This window comes from Tachysurus fulvidraco, chromosome 8, assembly GCF_022655615.1.
Source record: "Tachysurus fulvidraco isolate hzauxx_2018 chromosome 8, HZAU_PFXX_2.0, whole genome shotgun sequence".
NCBI lineage: Eukaryota > Metazoa > Chordata > Actinopteri > Siluriformes > Bagridae > Tachysurus > Tachysurus fulvidraco.
In genome coordinates this window covers 18499405-18519140 of record NC_062525.1, presented here as the reverse complement: position 1 = coordinate 18519140, position 19736 = coordinate 18499405, and the positions used below count along the sequence as shown (strand labels likewise).

The following is a 19736-nucleotide window of genomic DNA, read 5'->3' as shown; positions in this document are numbered from 1 at the left end:
AGGTCTGTTAGATGGCTGCCAGCCATACGCACACTCACTCATTCTCACTAGCCCTCCCGAAGGCCACTGAATTGTGCTCCTTTGTATGGGAAGAGATGCATTGATATGGTAATAAGAGGAAGGGGGGTTGTATTAATGTAACACTGGAATCCATAGCCTTAAAACCACTAGTGCTACAGGCAAAAGAGTACGAAAATAGGCAGTAAGAGAAACAAGAGGGGAAAAAGAACAAACAAAATTATGAGTGGGAGTTTCCTTAAATAGTGCTTTGCTCAGATATTTCTCGGTCTGCCGTCAGATCCCAGTTTTTCAAGCATGCGGCAGGGAAAGAGGCCCCTGCCTCTCCATTCATCAAAGGCTGAAAAGAGGGTTATTAGAAAGCCACGAAGAGGGAAGGCAAGCCCTGTGCTCTCCTCTGATCTCTCCTTTTCATCCCTTGCTACCCACTCCTCTTATGAATTCTCTCTGTTGTGATGGACAGGTTGGTGGGAGCAGCATCAGGCCTGATGGCTGCAGATGAAGAGCTGGCTGGGGGCGGGGACAGGCACACAAAGAGGAAGAAGATGGCCAATAGCACCTATGACCATGTTGGTGGCCTACAGGTGAGTGGCCAAAAATGAATAGTTACATTCCTCTTGTCAATGGAAGTAAATGTGAACTGGGGAGGAAAAGTATAAAAATATATATATTTTTGGTAATATTGATGAGGAAAAAGATTATATAATGGTTGCAATGGCAAAATTAACTCCTAATTCATTTTGAATTCTCCTGTCCCCTTCTCCTTTTCTCAACGCTTGTATCTTTTTACAAACAAAGGTTCCTTGTCGACAGAGAGGCAGACCAAGACTGCTGAGTTCCAAGATGGCCCAGCTTAAGCAGAAGGCCAACACCAAGCGTGAATCTAGACTAGAAAGCATATTTGGTCACAGAGAGAAACCTTCTTCAGGCTCTTCTGCTGAGCAGACGCACAGAAACATTTCAAGCTGTCAAAGTGAAACAGGTATACTCACATCTGCCTGCCCCTGGCACCTACAAACAATCCAACCTCAAGCTCAATTAGTTATTTTATTGCCATGAATAAATTCATGCCCCAATAAAGGCTTACTGATTGGTTAGCCCTGGTTTTTGAAGATTTTTTTTGGTACTCCTGTCCATCAGGGAACACTGACACAACAGTGCATCAAAATATAGATGGCCAAAGGATAATGATTCGGAGAGGACGCAGGGCAAAGGTCAGCCATGGCCATGCTTCCTCTCCCCTGCAGACTCGAACCCAACAGATGATGCTCAACAAGTCTTTAACCAACAGCAGGCAGGAGGTAACAGGGAAGGACAGCTCCTCCGTGGACAGCGAGTTGTCCGAGCCAGGTGAGTTATGATCTGTCAGCAGAGGGAATGAGATGTATCCTGCCATGTCGAACACCACACCTTCGACATCCCAACTCATTTGTCACATTGTTAAAAATATTAACGACTTCTATCCAAAACCTAGGCTACTATTCTAGCTGGCCTTGCACTGCTTTAGAATGTCACACCCGGAGGAAAAAGGGGGAGAGTTGAAATGCAAATCGTGTGCTTCAATCCATGTTTTAATCAACACTTATAAGAGATAGGGGTCTATAAATGAACCAACTGCCAATGAAGCCAAAGCTGTAATAAATATTAATGCTAGCTAAGCCCATGGTTCAACTGAGCCTTGTTTGTAGTGCTCTGTTAATTACCGTGAAAGTTATTCTTTTCACATTTCACAGGCATGTGAGCGTGTTGACGAGTGCCCTGTAAGTGACAAGTGTGTCGACACTGTGTTGACACTCGACACTGTTGCCACTGTGCCATCTCTGCTCCATGTGAGACACGCTGTCCCCGGTGGGCAACTGCCAATAGATATCTGTGACTCTGGAGCGTGTATATATGAGCACACCCACACTCGTCTGAGAGGGGACAGTTAGTTGCTGGTGGACAGTAAATGCCTAGCAGCAAACCTGTCGATGACTTGGCCTTAGTGACTGCAGATCTTGCAAACACTGACAACTACAGGCACATTTGGTTCCACTGATTTGAACTTTACTAAGTATCAAACAAATCATACAGAGGGACCTGTCATTGCAGTGCTTTTATACTAATTGCTTGTGATATCCTCTGAGTATTGAAGCCCAGTCAGGATGTCAGTCTATTAAATTGATCCTTTATCTCACAGAAGAGGAAGATGATGGCATCTATGACATCGAAGAAGTGCCAGAGGACATGAAAAGTCTATCTTCTAAATCGCAGATGTCTGGAGCTTGCAATTCCTCTTCTTCAATAGTAAAACTAGCTGCTGGTCAGAATACCAAGAGCAAGAAAGAGAAACAAGTCTTTGGTAAGTTTTACATTCTTCCAGGTGAAGTTTGCAATAAATGAAAAGACCACTTCATAACTATTCTCACATTCTGTCCATTGCACATTAGGGTCTGTCACTGCCTTGCTCGCTAAGGGGGATGTGAAGCACAGGAAAAGGGCCCCCTGTAGGCAATCACTGCTCAGTGAAGACAGGAATTGCCTACTGGTGGAGAAGAGACAAAATGCACTCAGGTGGAGAGGAGTTTCACAAGAGAGCAGCTTACATTGTAATAAGGTTCTCAAATGCATCCCTAATCCATTGGAAAGGACAGCTGGGAAGAATTCTGTAGTCCTTGGAAAGGTAGGGAATGTGTATTTCTGAAATAAGCAGAATTTTTTATATAACCAATGACCAAGAGAGCTGTTTAAACTTTGACATTTAGATATAACTTGCATCATAACTTGGCCATAATCATATGAGACTCAGTCTTTAACTTGATTTATATCTTCCCATTAATGGTGCTTCGGGTGAAATTGCCATACATTCATTCATTTCATCTTCATATAACAAGCTTTCGCATATTACCTCAAAAGTTATATTCATGTAAAATGTTTCGTTTCGACTTTTCCTGCTTTGTCTTTTGTTGTTACTAACTCTACTGTAGTAATTGTTTATAAAGAAAGCACAATTGGAGTGATACAAACAGCGATGTGTCCCAGTGTGGTTATACTAAATATAAGCAATCTTGGAACGTGACTCATCCAATCAAATTAGTGGAATGGAACTAACTGTTATTTTTTTTTTAATGTCTTTATATGTAAGCAGGGTTGATGTGCTACTCTTTTTTTTATTGTTTCAGAAGAAAAGTTGCTTGCTAGAAACTGTGTCATCTCAGATCGAAGACAAGTGGAACAGAAAGTTGAAAATCAAACAGGTGACTCACTGCTTTCAATACCGGCTTTCAGTACTTCCACTTTTAGAGTTTTGAAGCAACATCATCTTGTAACAAAGCAGAAGGAGCACCACATGGCATTTGTTGTCCTGTTGCCATGGCAGTTCAGATCAAACTTACTGCCCTCATGGTACCCATAAAAAAAACTCATCGTGCTGAGAGGGATTATGTAACCTTGTATCATTTGAACCATCAGAAGCTCTCATAAATCTTCTCACAATAAAGATAAGATTGGTTCAGCCTGCTATTTCACAGGCTGAATAATGCATTGTTTTAATAAACTAGCCAATAGTTTTGAAAAGGCTGTCACCCTGTGAGGACATTTTCAAGGTGTTGCAGAAGAATTTTGATTACCCAATCAGGAGGAGGGGAATTCCTACTTAAAGCAAGTGAATAAAGAACAAAAACATGAGCCTACACACAATTCCTCATCAGTGGTTTGCCCTGAAGACACAGCAATAAAACCGTCTGCAATAGTGAAACGGCTGCCACCATAATATATGGTGGACTTTTAAGAAATGATATGAGACACAAAATGTACACAAGAATAAACCTGTCAGGAGTTCCTATAATGGTGCAATAATTCCTGCATGAATACGTTTGTATTTGTTCATGATTACATCTGTATTAAGAATTCTAAATCATATAGTGATCTGAAAACAGAACCCATGGTTTCTCTTTAGATTCTCTTGGTACCCATTAATGTACCATTGCTGTGGCCCGGTGACCGTTGATTATTTATTACAAAAAATTGGTACTTTGACAGGACAATTGGCCAAAATAAGTGTACATTAGTTACAGTATGAGTCTTTAGGCACTGTAAATAATAACAAATTTATTCCAATTAGGGGCTTGAGACTGTATTTTTACACTGTACACTTGTAATCAGCAAGACTAATGTGAGTTTAGTTTGTGAATGAAGAATGGTAATGCAAATATTTGTGAGTGTAAGCGATGATGAGTCCTCTGGGCTTTACACTCTGGTTTGTGACTCTTAGGAAGCCAAAAAACGAGGCATGCGGCAGCTGCTGGAGAGCTTTGCAGCAGAAGAGGGATTTCGCATGGATGATGACAGCAGCTTCTCTGAAGGAGAGGAGGAGGAGCTGGATGAAGAAGAGCAACACAAGAATACAGTTCCAGGTAAGTAAACTCACAAGCCCAGTTGTATGTTCTTTCATAAGTCTTAGGAACCTGATACTGCTCTCAAGCATCAAGAGTCATACTTAAAAAGACATGTAAACACTTACTAAAGGAAAATATGTAGGGTATATTTTATGTTATTTTATCAGTTTAGGTAATTTATGGAGTGAACCCCATGTTGTTCTCTACAGTAACCTTACAAGTTCTTGTTACCTGACTAAAAGCATTTTGAAAACTGACTCAATTACAGTGGAAATGCACTGGGTCCAGATATGGCACCAGAACCTTGTTAGTGGAAAAGGAATAATAGTGCCCACTGCAAAACATTTAACGACAGATTTAGTTGTTGCACTTATTCAGCCCACTTGGCAACCAAACACTTAAACACATTAATGATATGACTCACATGATCTGCCTCTGTGCTGTGCTGTGTCCAGCTCCTCCTAACTGTGTCCTGACCAAAGAAGCTCTGCGTGATGGGTTGAAAGTGCTGATCTCCAAGGAGGATGAGCTGCTATATGCTGCCTATGTGCACACGCTGGACTTACCTGACATGTAAGGCTCTTTGTTCATGTAGACTTGTTGAATCTGCATTCATAAAATCAGTGGAATAAATGTAAATGAAGAGTAAACAGTATAATTCTCTGTGAAAAAGCTCGTCTATTTTCCCTAATCCTCTGTATCACAGTTACAGTATTGTCATTGATGGGGAGAGAGGAAACAGGCCAAGGATCTACTCTCTGGAACAGTTGCTTCAGGAAGCAGTAAGACCCCTTTAAATACTGGTCTCAGAATGTGTACGCTTACATTTTTCACAAAAAATCTGACACGTGCCAGACCTGATGCGCACACTCGTTAAAGACCAACACAAGTGCCCATGTGTCAGTTGAAGTAGTTTAAAGCAGAACATCTGTGTGCATGAGCATGTAAATTCTTATAATTGGTATACATGATTGGTACAAATCAGACTTAATGCATTTTACATATGCGCATTTTATTGCTAATTTTTTATCTCATTGCACACAAATTCCTCAGCTGAGAAACATTCAAACATCTGGCTGGAATAGGTAGAGCTCCACTATGTAGTGAGTTGTGTGTATGCCAGTATTTTTCAGGAAGAGCCGAGTTCATGGCTTTGCACTGCACTCATTTTGTTGCTCCAGGTTACAGATGTAATTCAGAACAGCAGTTCAGTATGTCCTTCCATATAGTGTTACAGGTGCATAGTGCAGATGACTGTTCCTAGTTAGTTCTGCTCTACCCCTGGGGTCATTTACAGATGGACTTGTTTTACTGTTTTTATTGTTTATTTATCTACTTATATGTATGAACATATTTAGGGTTGAATTTTGGGTTATGCTTGCATGCATAGTTGATCTGTGACAATGGGGAAAGGGGAGCTGATTAACCAACAATTCTTTCTTGGCACACATTCATTTGAATACATTAGATGCATGGCTCCTTTCATTCTTCCTGTTCTGTCTCTGTCTCTGTATTTTTTTTTTTTTGCAATGGATAAGAAATCTGTCTTACTGCCTGAGCAGGCTTTTGACATGAGGCACAGCCTATCGTGAACCCACTTCCCAGCCCCCAGTCTCTCTCAGTGACATCGACAGAATCAGATTTGCAATTCTCTAATGTAAAATATCAAATGTACAAAATATCTAAAGATTTCACTTCATGACAGTCTGCAAACCATTACAATGCATAATTATTAAAAAAAAAAGAAAGAAAGAAAAGGGAAGCAGAAACAAAGAACAAAAGCCTCTGTGAAAAATTGGCATTTTTGTCTGCATATATTTTGTATCCATGATTCTTCTGGAGCCACAGAGCTCACAAGCTGTATTTTCATTGTGAATGCTTTGATGCTTCCCTTCGTGCTCTTCCCCTGCAGCTTGCCCAACCTGTGAGCTTGCCATTGTTCTCATCAGCAACCTGATCAGTCTGGGTGTGTGTGTGTGTGTATGTGTGTGTATGTGTGTGTATGTGTGTGTATGTGTGTGTATGTGTGTATATGTGTGTATATGTGTGTGTATGTGTGTGTATGTGTGTGTGTGTGTGTGTGTGTGTGTGTGTGTGTGCGTGCCTTATAATACACAATGATACATATCCACCTATTATAGACAGACATGTAAACTATTAACATATGCAAATGTGATAGATAGATAGATAGATAGATAGATAGATAGATAGATAGATAGATAGATAGATAGATAGATAGATAGATAGATAGATAGATAGATGGATAATGAAGCATATAGCTATTACAATTGCATATTAGTTCCCTTATTCAGCATCCTTTCTTATTCCCATGCTGGTTTTCAGTTTCTTATCATCTCTTCCAGCACACTACCTGCAAATCTGGCCCAGAACTAAATCCTCTGCCTGCTTGCTCTGTCAGTGGCCCCTCACCACAGCAACCATATTTGTGCCAAGCCTGAAAGAGCTCTCAGTGCCAGGACAGGCTGTGTAGTAGGAGGGAAGTTGGCGATTTCACAATAAAGTCATCGATCTGGGCTCCTTTATTTAATTGTTATCAAGCAGGCACCTATTCATTGATGCTGATTTCCTATCTTTTGATGTCAAGTTTGGACCGAAAAAAAAAAAATGTCCTGTGGAACAAAATCACAAAGCAAGCTGTTAGTATACAGACTTGCCCATGGGCAGGTTCAGAGGGCTGTCTTGCAACGTGTGTTTTGAAATGTTTTTTGTGCCATGGTTTATACGTTTTCTATTCCTAGCACCTTCTTTATCCACTTTCTTATTCTTCTTATTACTTTTGTTATTAGTGTTATCTGAAATACATACATCATAATATGTTTGTCAGGTTTTGGATGTGCAACTGGAGACAGTGGATGCACTTACTGATGGGACAAGAGTGTGTGCGTACTGGAGTGAGCGCTCAAGGTGCCTGTATCCTGGATATGTCCGTAGAGGTCAGAGAAGAACTCTCTCCATTCTCCTTGGCAAGCATTTCTATTTATTTTTTCTAGTCCTGATTCTCTACACTTACTGTAAGTTAAACATAGATGATGTCATGTACAGGTGGCCCAGGAGATGAGCAGAAAGAAGGCTCTGTCATGGTGGAGTTTGATGATGGAGATCGTGGCTGGATTTCCGTCCCCAACATTCGTCTACTTCCACCTGGCTACCAAATATATTGTAAGTGTGCAGTGTGTTGTGAGTTTAATTACAGATTAATAGGAAAACCACTGTTCAAATGAAAAGACATCCATTTTAATGTAAATTGTACCTAATGTTACATGATCCATGAATTTCAGGTGCAGAGCCTTCTCCAGCTCTTCTGGCTTCTCCAACTCGCCGCAGACGGAAAAGCTCCACTCAAGAGAAGAGCTCTCAGCAGATTGATGTTTCTTCAGAATGGCATGGCAACACAGAGCCAGGGAAAACAAGCAAGGCTAAGCCAGGTAAATGACCACAGTTGTAGTCTAAATCACTGAAAGCTGTGAAAAGTGTGGATGGTCCTGTTTATAGTTATTAATGTTACACAGATTATATTAGAGGCTGTTAATGTGTCCTTATTTCTGTCTCTTTATTTGGATAGCTATAAATGAATTTTTTTTTATACCACAGCCTGGATGAATGCTTAAATCAGTCAGAAGTAGCTCTAGATGTAACATGAACAAGGATAATATTAATGCGCTCTATCATAATCTAATAAAAAAAAAATTCTAAAGTAACAGCACATACACAGTGACTTATACAGCAGATACCCCACATAATTTAAGACTAAAAATAAAATGATTATTAAAAACATGTTGTACTTATTGATGTGGTGGTATTTTTTTATTCGGAAATGTGTATTTAACATTAATTAAGGAGTGTGTGTGTGTGTGTGTGTGTGTGTGTGTGTGTGTGTGTGTGTGTGTGTGTGTGTGTGTGTGTGTGTGTGTGTGTGCGCGCGCAAGTGAGAAAGAGAGAGAGGACAAGGAAATTACTGTTTATCAAGTCTATAACATAAGTGAACGGAGAAATTTGTTTCTTGGGCATTCCACAACATCAAATCTAAGTATAAACCATTAAAATGCATGTCGTTCATAATCATAATCATGGAAAACTGCTGTGATATACGTAGAATATAAGCATACACCTGACCATGATGTTATACTTTTCATATAAAAATAATATATAATGTTGGTCTGTTGTGCTATTTAATCACTGTTAGTATCATTCTGTATGCAGAAAGATCTCTTTTTAACATTTCTTGTCTGTGTCTTGGTTTAAAAAACTAAATCACTTGACGCTTAGTTAACAAAAAATGAGCTTGCACTTGCAACATAGCAAGTATCTCTGTGTGAAATGGATGCATGAGCCTTAGGGCTTGGAGCCTATAGCTGAACCTTTACAGAAATGCCTTAGGACTAACTGAAGGCTGAAATCTGCAAAAGTATCACAATAGAACAGATCAGGTTTACTTCTGTTTGAAGTTCTCAGACATATTTATTTCACACTGTTGTTCTTGTGTTTGTGAGAAAAAAAATGTTTGTCAAAAGAATTTTGCCAATAGAAATAAGTAAATAATAGAATTTTTTATTTATATATATTTTTCTTTATTCTTTACAGGGAGGCCCAAATCAGTCAGTTTATCAACAAAAACTGGAGTGACTGAAAATGTAACTGGGAGTGCCCCCTCTCTTCTTGCCTGGCCGTCTGTCACCATGTCTAGAAAGAGACCATCTCTGGATTTGTTCCAGTTCAATGGCCTGTCTAGGAAAACTCCAAAAGAGAAGGAGACAGACATGTTCCCCTTGCTTGGCTCCACTATGGGTACACCAGCTAAGGGTATCTTTAGCACCTCCTTCGAGGTAGATTCTTTTAGCAGCATTGCTAATGGTTTTACAACCTTTGGTAATCAACAGCCACCATCTGGATTACAACTTGGTCAAAAGAGCACCTCAAATATTCGGGGGAGAAAGACAGGAGACAGGAAAGAGTACCTCATCAAATTGGACCATGAAGGAGTAACCTCTCCAAAGACAAAAAATGGCAAAGCACTTATGCTTCTTGGAAATGGGGAGTTTGAATCTAGAGGGGGGAGGACGGAGAAGAGCTCTGGGACCAAAAATTCAGCCGATGTGAACTCACCAATAGATTGCTCCCAGTCAATGTTACTGATGAAGGATACCAAGAGAAGTAGTAGCCACCTCCTCAAGGGTTCCTCTGACATGCGAAAACTTTCTCAGGGTCTAGGGCTTGGCGAATATCCAGATTATGTGTTGAACTGCCACAGCGATTGTCTCAGCTCCTACTCAGACATGGATGAAGATGAAGAAGATGAAGAAGATGCTAGAAGGGCAGCGATGCACAACCCTAGGCGCTTTCTCTCTCATCTGTCCATATCCTCCTCTTCCTCAGGTTCTTCAAGCTCATCAAGTTCAGGCTCAATTTCCAGTTCTAGTGCCTGCTCCTCTGACAATGATTCATCCTACACTTCAGATGAAGAGGAAGCATCTCAACTTCTTCTGCAGGGATGTCTGTCATCACATCATGCAGTGCTTCAACAGCAGCAGCAACATCCTGAGGCAAAAACTGCCCCACCACAACACTCCTTTATTGCCAAAGCCATGGGTGTGGCAAGCCCAAAAGCTTTGGCCAGCAGTGGTTCAGGCAAGCATCAACGGAAAAAGGAGATGCCAAGTAACTCCCTGTCTACAGCACAAACCAAAACGTCCAAGGACTGTCCCAAAAAGCAAAAGACTGTCAGTCCCCCCAACTCCTCTGCATTTGTGCCACCCCGTCAGCTGTGGAGGTGGTCTGGAAACCCCACTCAGGTAAGTTTCATATCCTGATTGTTCTGACATAATGGAGTGTGGTAAAATTTTCAGACTTTTCCTCATTCATCTAGTTTCTTATATAAAGTTGGGTGTTTTCCACAGAGGCGAGGTCTAAAGGGAAAGGCACGGAAACTCTTCTACAAGGCCATAGTCCGGGGTAAAGACATTATCAGAGTGGGTGACTGTGCGGTATTTCTGTCTTCTGGACGTCCTCACCTTCCTTATATTGGCCGAATAGAGAGCCTGTGGGAATCTTGGGCCAGCAATATGGTTGTGAAGGTTAAGTGGTTTTACCATCCTGAAGAGACTAAACTGGGCAAAAGGCACCGGGATGGCAAGGTACTCTCTTCCATTCCATAAGACTTAATAACCAAGTTTATTCAATTCTCTTCCATTTGTGCTAGTAAATAGATGAGTGTCTAACTGTACTTTCTTTGCTTTCTCAGCATGCCCTTTATCAATCTTGCCATGAGGATGAAAATGATGTCCAGACCATTTCCCATAAGTGTCTGGTGGTTAGCCAAGGTGAATATGAGCATCTCAGCCGCCTGAGGAAGCCCAACAACAACAGTCAGGACCTCTACTACCTGGCTGGAACATATGACCCCACTAGTGGCCAGTTGGTCACAGCTGAAGGAGTATCAATAATCTGCTAGCGTTCTGTCATATGGATGTACTACTGAAGAAATTTTTCCTCCTTGAAGGAGGATACCTAAAGGGCTGACAATCGATTTTTACTGTGTTCAGAATGGTCTCAGATTAAAGCCCCATAATTGGACACTAAACTAGTGCGCCATGGAATAAAGAAAAGGAAGATGAGCTCTTTAATGATCTACTTTGTAGCTGCGCCTCACCCGTCTTCAGTGAGTGACAACTGGGGCTGACAACTTCACAAACTCAACAGCCAAGGAAAGAGGATTTAGTTCTCAGAGAAAATGATGAGGCACTGGACATATTCTAAGCAAGATTATATTAATTTATATTACCCGTGTTACGGTAAATATTTTAGTTTTACTCTTCAGGAACCCTAAACAGAGCCGGGTTCTCTTTAGACTGATCATCCTATCAGATCATTTCATCAGGACATTTTTTTAAACTCAGTTGGACCAAAACTATCGCATGGTGTGTGTTTGTGTGTGTGTTTGTGTATAGAGTACGGCCACAAACAGAAGGAGATGCTTAAAGCTCTTCGTGGCATTACTTGTCAAGAATGCCCCTGTTTTTGGTGTACAACCCATTCTAATGGCGCCTTCTGGGCATCCAGGGATTTTCCAGGAATCATTTTTTTGCCCAGACAACTGAAACTGCAAATAATTTTAAGTTAAATTTCTGAATTAATTTTTCTTTGACAATTTTTTTTTTCTATCAAGCCATACACTTCAGTACCTCTTACTTACTGTACCTTTTATTCAGGTGTATAGTTGTACAATTGTTTTATTTTATGTGTGTAAATATATAAATATATATAAAAAAGTATTAATGTAAATATAATATAAAGGAAGAGAGAACTATATTCCTCTTTATTGCGCTTGATTGTGTTATTTTTTTAATGAGACAACTGTTAGGTTTGATTGGGTTTTTTTTTTTTTTTTTGCTTTGGAGTGATATGTGATCCGCAGATCACCACCTCAGCACTGTAAATGACTTGTTGTCTTTGAAACAGGTCATATGATATATTAGTTTATACAGTATACTGCATAAGTGTGGCTGGACAGTCCACTGGGTGAATAGTGCGGAACGGGCCATCTGTGTCCACATAATTGTTATCTTTTCCACATTTGTTTTTGTTTTTTCAGTTGGAACCTTGTCACAGAATTCATTTGTGCATTGCATTGCCCTCTGTGTGGGTTATGATTAGAACAAATGCAACAAAAGCCTTTGTGGCACTATTGCACTTCAGACATGCAAGATAATGCGTTGCCAATGCATCCATGTTTTGCCAGATCCAAACAGTGTGTCAGTAAAAATGTATTGTACTAGTATATAGATAGCTAAGGTAAGAAATCTGGCCTCCCAAGCAAGAAACCAAAGCACCTCTAAGGGTTATTTAACAGATTGCAATAAATGAATGAAGTCTGTGTAAATAGATTATAAGGTATGGGAGCCCTGCAATTTCATTGGCTGGTGAACTTAGATAAATTAACAATGTTCATACTCTGTGGTACAGTTACTGTTTTGTTTGCTTTAATATGACCGAAACAGCTTTTTGTTTCTGCAAGGTTTTAGTAATGTTGCTGGTAAAGGTTTAGTGTTGGTAACAGTATTGCTGTGAGTTTGGATGATACAGCACACCAGCGGGCACTTCAGGCACTCAAAGGCTTCTGAAGGCCTGTGTCACATGATCATGAAGGGACAATCAGAACCTGTTTGAGGGGGTGGTTTTAAATTGATCAAATCTCAATGTTGCCTCTCGTCACTTTTTATTCCTACTTTGCCAAAAATTTGCATTTTAATTTCTTTCCTCCATTGTCTGTCATATATTTTGCCTGATATGCAAGCCTGTAAAGACTGTTCAATGTAGATTTGAGGAAAGGACAGAAATGCCTTCCAGTCCTTAAGACTAACTTTTTAACAACTTTGTTGCTGTTACACTGCAGAAGCAAAAGCTTTAAAAATCATATGTGAAAATTCATGTAATGTCACTTTTTGGGTCTATAAAAAAAAGAAAACAAGTTATTTTCATAACTAAACACTGGATTCATTGCAGAATATCATGACACTGGCAACAGCAGTGTGGCAGAAAGTTGCTCAAGCCTCAGAAAAATGTGGAATCATTTTACAACCCAACTTTGAGACCCACTGAGAATTTTTGGTTTTATTTGGGGGGTTGATGTACTTTTTTTTGACATTGTGGGGAATATAACATTGTGGGGATATTTGCATTGTTTAGGCAAGTTATTTATCTTAATTTTAATGCATTTGTGTTGCCTTTAATTAAAAAAGATGTCAAAATGAATACCTTGGTATGTATTGTTTTCACTTTGTTCTTGATCCTTCTTTGTTCCTATGTATCCCAAACAAATGGAGACAGCATGTATACTGTTAAGCAAAAATACATATAGATCATTCTTCAGTGATATGACAGTAGAGTATTCTTAAAATGTGTAGCTAGAGCCCACCAGGTCCTATAGGCGGCTGGTTAGTTTAGGCCATAATGATATGGCTTGTGTAAGTGTGTGCATCCATGTCTGTCTGAGAGACAGAAGGGACATGCATGCAAAAATAAAAAAAGAAACATAATGCGCTGCTGTTAGAAACAGCAGCACATGAGAGTATCCCTGCAGGCACTGCAGGTGGCATGAATGTTTGAATTTTTGAACGGAATAGACCCATTAAGGAAGTAATGTAATCATATCATGTTCTTCCACCCACTGCAGGAGCACATGGGAATGGGGACCGTGTGTGTGGAGGAAAGTTGATATACTCCCCACTGAGATGGCAGTGTACCAACAATGTGAAAAGATTTAAACATTTAGTTAAATACATCCCGTGTGAGATTTACAACTATTCTTATTTCCCTTTTGGGAAGAGGTATTTTTTTTTAAATTGCAATAGCTATACTTTAGCATCTATTTATTTATTTGTTTGTTTGTTTGTTTATTTATTTATTTATTTCAAATTTCATATTTTGTATTAAATTTTATGTATTGTAACAGTTACGATAACTTTTTTTTTTAATGAAATCTAAAGAATTCGGACAATGCATCACACAATCCTAGTGAAGATGACGAGGTGATGGTTTGAAAGAAAGGATAGGGAGGATGAATGTAAAATGAAGGTCCACCCCAAATTCTTGTTTGCATGTCAGAAATAATAACCTTCAATAACCCAGATGAAGCGTGTATAGTCTGGGATACTATGCTGTTCCATAGAGAGATCCAGCATTTCCACTTCACCCTGACACAAGCAGTGGAAGCTAAAACCAACCTGAAGACCCACAGATAATGGGCTCACGTCAATTCTATAAGGGTCTGGAAGAGTGAAGACTGAAGGTGTGAACTTGTAAGTGAGAGAGAGACAGATTCTCACCTGTGTGTCTGCTCATCTCCGAGAAAACTGAGTTTTTAAGTTTTGGTTTACTGAATCAAGATGAAGATTTCAGATGAGCATTCAGTGAGCCTTTGTGCCCTGTACATGGGGTGGGGTTATTCTGGACAAGCCTTTCCAACTAATAACCATCTTAAAATGTATTCCATATGCTGTGATCAGAAATTATTGCAAAATATGCTTATATCAAAGCCTTTGAGTTTATATATATACATGTATATGTGGGAGAGAAAAGAGGGCTCAGTTATTATTATAAGTAAACAAAATTGTTCTTAGTGTATGTTTTTTTATTTTTTTTTATTTTGCCTGGTATATTATTATTTTATAAAAGACATCTATAAGCTTAGGCATGCTTTTACATTCAAGCTTTAAGTCTTATGAAATATTTGCCTACCATTTTACCTTTTAGGGTGTATGCTTAGCATATCTAATTTAAAACCATTAATAAGCGCATACGGATGTCAGTCAGGTGAACTGGAAGTGCTAATCGATACCTCATATACCGTCATGTCACTCATGTTAGATGCTCATTTATCAACTAAAACAGTAATCTTGAATATCTACCCATAATAATAATAATTACTCACTCACTCACTCACTCACTCATTTTCTACCGCTTATCCAAACTACCTCGGGTCACAGGGAGCCTGTCTATCTCAGGCGTCATCGGGCATCAAGGCAGGATACACCCTGGTCAGAATGCCAACCCATCGCAAGGCAATAATAATAATTAAGGTTCCATAAATCCTCTGTTATTGTTTTATAAATAATCTATACCTATAAATGTGTTTTAAATGCCTAATGTAGGTTCACTACAAATAAAATGTTATATAATATTTTGGTTAATTTTCAGAATAACTGACTTGCCTTGTTATTTATTTATTTATTTATTTATTTAGTTAGTTAGTTATTTAGTTATTTATTTATTTATTTATTTATTTATTTATTTATTTTTCTTACTTTGAGTGTATCAAACTCCGTATGAAAATACTTTTCAATAGTATTATTACATTTATTTTACCAGAAAACCGATATATCCAGTTAATAGTGAGTATGCTTCAGTACTGCTGTAGATTTGTCATTACTTTTTAAACCTCATTCTGAAAGTTGTTGTTAATGCAGTATAATAAAAAAACAAAAACAAATTGAGAATAAATTATAATATAGTGTAACTGGATTTCTCCAAAGCTCCAGTAAATAAATACGTTTTAAATGTAAAATTGGCTTACTATCCTGAGTTGACTCATAATTAAGAAATAAATTATAAGTCTTTTCTCTGAATTTTTTACATTCCACTAATGTTTTAATGTACTTCTTGCTCACATTCTAATATCTTTCTGAAACCAGCCTTGATGCAGTAGATCCCTTTTGTATCACTTGTTAATGATAGGAGTTTGTTTACAGTATGTGTATGGGTATATGTATGTGTGTGAGATTGTTAACCTTTTACTGATGAGTAATTTATGTAACCCTATTGCTCAGTCTTCATCTCTGTATTGTACTTGCGAACCAAGCATGTCACTTGCACAGTGTGCTGCTGTGAGTGAAGATGAATAACATAAGCTCATAAATGGCGTGCCCTCTACGTGACCCTGTCTGGCCTGCATGGTGAGCGGCTGTCTCAGGGCAGAGGGAGTGGCCAAGGGAGATGCGCAAGTAGGAGGGTGGGGGTGCTGAATGAGGGGCTGCTGTTGAGTAAAGAAAAGCGTGCATACTGCTCTGATGGTATTGGTTTAAAGGGCGGAGAGCCCATCCATCATATGCTTATAAGCAGCTGACAGATCCCCAGCTTGCCTATGTGCTGTGTGTGAGTGAGTGTGTCTGTAAGGCCAGAGGACACAGGGGAACCTAGTATGGGAGGGGCAAAAGAAAGCATTTGAGTAGTACAATAAGCAATATGTGTATATATGCATGCCTGTATTTATGTAGACCATTGCATTTTGACACAAGGACAAAACATTTTACAAGTTAGACAGTGTGAAAGAAAAAGAAGGGATATAGGGAGTACACATGGGGACAAAGACTGCTTTCCCTTTCCTCTGTATAAGTACAGACCTGCATCTCATCCCATGGTCCTCAGCAACCCTTTCAGAGGAAAAGGCCCTCAGGTGGGCCGTAATGGCCTATTCCATGTCTGCACATTTCAAACAGCATTGCTTAATTTCAGCACTGCTCAAGTGTAACCATTCAAACAATGGGACAAATATGTTATTAATGTTCCACAGCCCTGCCCCTGTCCCCCTTCCTTTTTTATTCCCCTCTCTTCCTTCCTCTCTCCCACTCTCTCCACATGGCTCTGGTCTTAATGATAACCAGAAGAAATTCTTCATTATCTGAAGAAATACAGATAATGATAAAACAGGAAAAAGATTCCATGCTGAGAAAATAAATTAGATTTATGGCTGCAATTATGCTGCAAGCTCCCTATAATCAGAACATTTGAAAATTGAAAATGTTCAAGGATTATGAAATTGAACACGATCATATGTAATACACACAGACGTATAAACATTCGAATAGCACAGATGAATCTTTGATTGAAATGAGATTTTAAAAAAAAGTATTTTACTTTCCAATATAATCTCAAAGAGGACTTTTCATCTGTCATTTTCTTTCTAATGAAAGAAAAGGTTTATTTATCTTAAATAATTACTAGGTATTAGAGGTATTTCTTAAATAATTACTAAGGTATTACGTTTTGAGATGTACAGCTTTGGGAATTAAGGTTTTTGTTTTGCTTTGTTTTGCATGTGACCTTTATGCTTACATCTGCTTGCTCACCCTTTTTTTCCCCAGACCTTGGGGTTCCATCTTATTCAATGTGTGATGAAAAAATGATCTGATCTCTTCTTGACAAGGGGGAAGCAACAGATTCTTTCCTGTGGAAATACACAGGCCTGCAGTGTTTCCTTGATGTAGAACAGTTCCTGCTGACCAGGCTTGAATATTAACAACACAAAATAACAGGGATTTAAGCATAAATGAAAATGGAATCAACGCAAGTTCTTTGAGTCAAGAAAAGAAGACTCTTTTTGAAATTATATTCAACAGTTATAGAATTAATCAGCTAATTTAGCTGAAGAAAATATTGTAAAGAAGTACAACACGAACATTTCACGTACATTTCATGCGACCTTGCTTTTTTTTTTTTATACAAAGCCAGACCCTAAAAGCACCTGAGCGCTAGCCTTGTGTCCTGATTGGCTGGATGTTGGTGGTGCTTATCATTTGTTTTTCTCCTGTTTACAGAGCCCTGGGGAAACCACACACACTGGAGTTCCTTCTCTTGGAAGATATTTAATTTATGCTTGTCAGAATACAATGTGAAATTCATCAAATTTGACAAAATCACATAAAAAAATCAAATTAAAATAAACAAGAAGTACTTATTTACTTATGATTATTCTGTACTGAATATAACACTTTGGGTTTTTCTAAAAAATCTCAAACTGGGCCGTTTTTTCAGGGTGAATGGGTTTATCGCCAAACGACCATAAGAGTAGCTGAATCATATATGCTACATTTGATAAGTGTGTCAATGGCAGTAAAAGGGAATGTGTGTACTCAGAATACTTTGATAATGTAATGTATTTTGGTGGATAACCAGAAGTTACAGTTTTATTGTCATTGTGTTAAATTATTATTTTCTATACATTTTTGTCATTAAAGAATTTATTCAATATGATCACCTTTCTTGTGATTCGAGAAAGAGCAACGTATGCATAGTGTGAAATTTTATTTCCGTGAGACAAATCATTAGCGTAAATGCAGTATGTTTTTAATCCAGTTCTGTGACATACACATGATCCAAAAGATCTATTGAGATCTAACGTATCTGGAGATCATGTTGTATCTTCAAAGAGATGTACATGTTACTTTTTTTTTACTTGTATTTCCCTCATACTTTCTTATGTAAGGGAGAAAGAAAAAGCAAGATTCTCTGTTATATGAGTCACATGTGTGAATGAATAGCTGTCAGCTGTTCATACATCCCGGACACAGTGATCCAGACCAGCTCCGAAGCTGAGGCGAGGGAGGGGATCGAGGGCATGGAAGCATTCCAACTCACCCCATACATCCATCCTCAACCCAATCTCCTCAGGCCTGCTGCATATGCTGCATATCCATCCTCAGCACATTCACACCAGTATGCAGAACAGAATAACCTGCATGCTTCTGCAGTATTATATTGCACACTATAGCATTAATGTCTTCTTCTGTAGCATGCCATGTGCTTGTGTTTTCTCTTCATGTCTTATATTTAACAGTGTTACTTTAGATTTCTTTCTCTGGAATTGTTTCTTGTGTTCTTGTGTCAAGGATTTTCTGATCACCTAAGGAACAAGAAAAACAATAATGTAATGCTACTCCCTTCTCTGTCACAGCAAATGAAGCATTTTGTAGATTGGAGCGAATTAAGTGAAGTAAGAAAATTTCTAATTTCTTAAATACAGTAATTGAACAGCAGGACATTGTTAGAAAGACACTATAGACAGTCTGGTGGGGATATATTTGATCTACACCCTGTAAATCCTGTTGCTGCGGAATGTGTTGGTATTAAGTAACAAAAAAGGAATATACAGTTTGGTGTGTGTGTGTGTGTGTGTGTGTGTGTGTGTGTGTGTGTGTGTGTGTGTGTGTGTGTGTGTGTGTGTGTGTGTGTGTGTGTGTGAGAGAGAGAGAGAGAGAGTGACTGAGAGCAAGTTAAATATAAATATATTCTCACTTACTGTTTCCAGGGCAGAGTGGGACATTTGGCAAGATCACCACTTTAATTTTTCTCATTAAATTATTGACTATTCCTGATGATTTTATAACAACATGCAAATTAAACATTTACATTTATGTTATATGGCATTTCTTAGACGCCCTCATCCAGAGTGACTTACATGTATCTCGATTATACAACTAAGCAATTTGGCAGAGTAGGGATTTGAACTCACAACGTTCTGAAATATATTTATACCTAACTTATTTGTAATTTTGTTTTTATACTGCTAAATGCTGAAGTAAAAAAAATATCCTGTGAAATAACAAATCTTAGGGGATACCTGAATAACCCATTAATTCATTAGTGGTTATCTTTCATCATTAACCATTAATTACTTTATGAATTGGAATTGGAATGGCAAGTCATTTTTATGAAATTGATTCTTTCCAGACATGGAATTATTTCCATATATACTACACCACTGCTAGGAGGACATGTATGTGATTGCATATTAGTATGTAATTTTCCTCTCTGCCCATGCTGAATTCTCACCTGCATAACATCCATCAGGAATTTGAAACTCTAAACTAGACACCCCTTAGAGTAATCACCCTGCTCTCACTAATATTACTGCTCTCTCTTCACAATTGGCAGCAGTGCACATGTAAAAAATATCCTGTACGACATTCTCAGTAAATGTTTAAAGCATGCTGGGATGATGGTCCGGGCTGCAGGGACCCACATGTTGGGTTATAAATTAGCCATGCAGCA

The 19736-nt window shown here is 38.7% G+C and overlaps 1 protein-coding gene across 9 annotated transcripts in view; it reads left to right on the top strand.

Moving 5' to 3' along the window:
- The window catches only part of bahcc1b (BAH domain and coiled-coil containing 1b), an 83174-nt gene extending 70011 nt beyond the window's left edge, over window positions 1-13163 (top strand). For 6 of the 9 annotated variants that reach the window (XM_027140439.2, XM_027140444.2, XM_027140443.2 and 3 more), the window contains 15 exons: window positions 482-602; window positions 817-1000; window positions 1159-1368; window positions 2198-2359; window positions 2448-2680; window positions 3180-3254; window positions 4271-4412; window positions 4850-4967; window positions 5101-5176; window positions 7240-7378; window positions 7458-7574; window positions 7694-7840; window positions 8997-10204; window positions 10310-10546; window positions 10654-13163. In XM_027140439.2, the coding sequence (XP_026996240.2) occupies window positions 482-602; window positions 817-1000; window positions 1159-1368; window positions 2198-2359; window positions 2448-2680; window positions 3180-3254; window positions 4271-4412; window positions 4850-4967; window positions 5101-5176; window positions 7240-7378; window positions 7458-7574; window positions 7694-7840; window positions 8997-10204; window positions 10310-10546; window positions 10654-10863 (3379 nt within the window). In that variant the 3' untranslated portion in view covers window positions 10864-13163. The remainder of the gene's footprint in view (window positions 1-481; window positions 603-816; window positions 1001-1158; window positions 1369-2197; window positions 2360-2447; window positions 2681-3179; window positions 3255-4270; window positions 4413-4849; window positions 4968-5100; window positions 5177-7239; window positions 7379-7457; window positions 7575-7693; window positions 7841-8996; window positions 10205-10309; window positions 10547-10653) is intronic. The other 3 variants (XM_027140449.2, XM_027140442.2, XM_027140441.2) reach the window with 1 other exon arrangement.
- Window positions 13164-19736: the final 6573 nt, after the last annotated feature.